The 3,558-nt window shown below is 33.2% G+C and overlaps 1 protein-coding gene across 1 annotated transcript; it reads left to right on the forward strand.

Moving 5' to 3' along the window:
* The first annotated feature begins 6 nt into the window (after window positions 1-6).
* Window positions 7-3,163, forward strand: LOC128882230 (THAP domain-containing protein 1). Its single transcript, XM_054133819.1, has 4 exons — window positions 7-325; window positions 415-658; window positions 733-852; window positions 1,004-3,163. Exons 1-4 carry the CDS (start codon window positions 255-257, stop codon window positions 1,187-1,189), a joined length of 621 nt encoding a protein of 206 aa, XP_053989794.1. The 5' UTR covers window positions 7-254; the 3' UTR covers window positions 1,190-3,163.
* Window positions 3,164-3,558: the final 395 nt, after the last annotated feature.

The raw sequence follows: 3,558 nt of genomic DNA on the forward strand, positions 1-3,558 counted from the left end.
TCCACTTTTTCATGTACTTGGCGTAATTTTTTTACTTTTTTGAAGTTTTTTATGGGGATAGATCAGTGACTAGACTATAGTTTGAGCAGTTCATGTATGTATGGTCGAAGGTGGTTACGGTATTATCCTATAGCAAATTTATTTTTTGAGGGGGAACAAACGTATGCCGTAACATAACCTACCCGAGCATCGTTTAGCATTCTCGAGTGAGTTATTTTAGGTGATAACGTGTGCAATAGATATTGTGAGAAAAAATGGGCAAAGCGTGTTGCATTAAAAATTGTAGAAATTCGTCAAAGCTGAATCCGAACGTTAGTTTTCATAAGTAAGTAAAAGTGAAAAAATAATTGCATATTTCATGTAACGAAAAGTTTAGTTTCTTATTATTAAGAGCGTAATTTTGTTTGTTACTAGATTCCCAACAAAACCAGACGAACTTAAAAAATTTGTCGCAGCAATACCTCCAAGCTTGCAGCTGAAAATAACGAAATTCAGTACGATCTGTAGCAAGCATTTTACTCCCGAATCATTCCAGCCCATAATAACTGCAACTGTTCTGCGTCGATTGAAACCACAAGCAGTCCCTACATTGTTTAATTATGATTTCCGTAGCTCAGTTAGTTTGAATTCTACAGTGATGAGTACTCAGTTGTATGAGGTATGTAAATACACAATACGTAATATACTATGTAAATGTATATGCAATAATTATAAATATTTTTTATTTTATAGGTAATAACATGCGAACCTTTAGTTTCACATACTAATAGGGTTTGTGAAAATTCGAGTAATAATTTAGTATATCGAACATCAACAGCTAATGTGTTGTGTCAAACTTCGAGCACTAATATGGTACGTAAGTCTTAAATTTGAATGCTAATGTGTAAAGGTATGCCTGAACCAAATTGTAAGTTGATAGGAGTCAAATGAAAATCCCTTATGTTGTCATAATTTTATTTCTGAAAGCCACATTGAAAATTTAATCTAAATTTTATTGCTCCAGGAAGAAACGAGTACCTCAATGAAAAAGGACGTTGGTGTCCAAACAGAGGATAGGTATTTATCACCATCAGAGGAAGTAATGCAGTTGCGGAACAAAGTTAGAATACTGCAAAAACGATTGCAGCGACGAGAAACCAGATTAAACAGCATGACTAACGTTATTCAACATTTGAAAAAAACTGGTTAGCATAGAGCTTAATGAATAAGAAATACTTGTGCGTTGTATCAGAAATATAGATTAGAGTGAGGAATAGCAAGTTAGCAAGTGAGGAATATGCAAATTATTAAGACAGAAGAAGAAAATTTCACCAGATACTGCAAGAAATAATGCACAAGACAAGTAACGTTGCCTTGTAATCCGTGTGTGCACGCATTACCCATATGCTACCTTTATAAAGTGATACTTTTTACCTGTTTACAACAAGAAGAGGAGCATATAACATGATCAACAAAAGAGTAAGTAAAATCCACAATTAATAGTAGATAGTGTTTACAGTGCGGGTCCTAAGTGCTTGGCTGCCACTGTGCAAATCCATTTTTCGCCGCCCCTTTATTGCGTTAAAATTTGTGAAAATTCAAAAATGTTCATAGTATATAGAATAGGATAAATGAATAATTTCATTTGTAAAATATGTATTGTTTATTTTATTTTAATAATTATTTATAAAGAAAATGACAACAAATAATAATTTTCAGTGATACATATATCTTTTAATACATTCTAAAATTAAATAACAAAATTTCTGTACCAAATCACGTTCTCAAATTAACTTTTCTGGCTTTTAAAGACGCAAATTCGTCTATTATTTTTGATAAGTCTATACTTTCTGATATTTCATGTTCAATAGAAATAAGTGCAAAAATACTTAGTTTTTCTTGGGACAGCGTAAATCGGAGATAATTTTTAATTATTTTGAGTTTCGAGGAACTTCTTTCGCCAGACGCAACAGAAACTGACAGGGTTAAAAAAATTCTCAGTGCAATAGTATAATTGGGGAAATAAGATAACATGTCAGCATCTACGATCTTTTGTAAAACTTAAAAGGGATTGTTTGATAACGATGCATCAGGAAAAATTTCCTGGTACGATATTATTTCATGATATAATTGAATACCTCCAAAATCCCTTTGTAACACATTATTTTGATTTCATCAGAATTTCACATTCAAATTCATACATGATTTCATTAAGGCATAATCATTCATTTTTTTGAAATCATATAAAAAGCTAAACAGAGATTCACATTCGTTTACTAATTCAAACCTTTGATCCAGAGAATTGCTTATGTGATCCAAAATGATAAAATAAAAATTTATTTTAATGTGCTGTTTAGGATCTATAACCGAATCAGCTTTGTTTTCGTACAAAAATTGACGTGGTTTTTTTATATGACGAATTATAATAATATGGCGCCGTTACTAATGAACATATTAAAACATTCATCGTTTCTTTTTTGAATAATGTAATTTTTTAGATTTTTTAAAGCATGCACACATCCAGCTAAAGTTATTTTTGGCTTTTAAAGCATTTTACTAACAATATCTATTTTTGAAAGTAAATCGTGCCAAATATTTATAGAACATATAAATTTGAAAGAAAATATCTTTTCTTCCAGTGAAAGAGGCATATTTTTTGTTTTTACGTCTTAAGTTGGATCATTCGTTAATTCAGTTAAACTATCAATTATATTCTTCAGATTATGGCTCAATGGTCTTATAGCTTTAATTCTGCTTTCCCATCTTGTCTCATTAAGACTTTTAAGTGTTAAATTTGTAACGCGTTTCTTTAAAAGAGTCCATCGATATGTGCAAGCAGAAATAAAATAAAATATTTCCTGAATAATTTCAAAAAAATCAAATATTTCGCCGCTACTATTCGCTGCATCACTTACAACCAAATTCAAAGTGTGAGCATTACAAGGAACAAAAAGTGCTTTTGGATTGATGTCTAAGATGCGCTTTTGAAGGTCAATATTTTTACCTCTCATATTGGATCCGTTGTCGTAACATTGTCCCCTAATATTTTGAACAACTAATTCATAATTTGATAATTTTTTTAATTGGAAGCTGTACAATTCTTCACCAGTACTATTTGTGACGGGATAAAAATCCCCAAAAAACTGTCAACTTTTTTAGTAGTAAAGAGAGGCCGGTTCTAACTCTGGAGCTCCGAGAGGGGAGCGGGGGAGCGGGAACCGAGGGGAGAGGGGACGAGCGGTGGGGGATCGGTAATTATTACCTACGGTCGGTAAGGTAGGATCCAATTATTACATACGGTCGTTAAAGTAGAGGGGGACACCAACGGTCGGTAATTATCAGTGATCGGTAAAACAGAAAAACGCAAATTTTACATGTAACGAAATAAGCGCGTAAGGGTGGGGGAAACCGTCCTTTTGGCGCGCAGGAGTGGGGGTGTTTTTTCGGACCTCACGGGTTCCCTCTCTCTCGCGCCCAAGCATTTTCACCCTCGCACTTATGCCCTTTTACCCGTGCAACACGCAAGATTAGAAAAGATGAGGTAATTATCATAGGTAATTATCAGAGATCGGTAAAAAA

This window comes from Hylaeus volcanicus, unplaced genomic scaffold (assembly GCF_026283585.1).
Source record: "Hylaeus volcanicus isolate JK05 unplaced genomic scaffold, UHH_iyHylVolc1.0_haploid 7719, whole genome shotgun sequence".
Taxonomy (NCBI): Eukaryota; Metazoa; Arthropoda; class Insecta; order Hymenoptera; family Colletidae; genus Hylaeus; species Hylaeus volcanicus.

Bases quoted from the DNA above. Each gene is read 5' to 3' on its own strand.
- LOC128882230 (XM_054133819.1), top strand. From the start codon at position 255: ATGGGCAAAGCGTGTTGCATTAAAAATTGTAGAAATTCGTCAAAGCTG. The intron at 659-732 runs GTATGTAAATAC...TTTATTTTATAG, and splicing joins TGAGTACTCAGTTGTATGAG to GTAATAACATGCGAACCTTT. The intron at 853-1,003 runs GTACGTAAGTCT...TTATTGCTCCAG, and splicing joins AAACTTCGAGCACTAATATG to GAAGAAACGAGTACCTCAAT.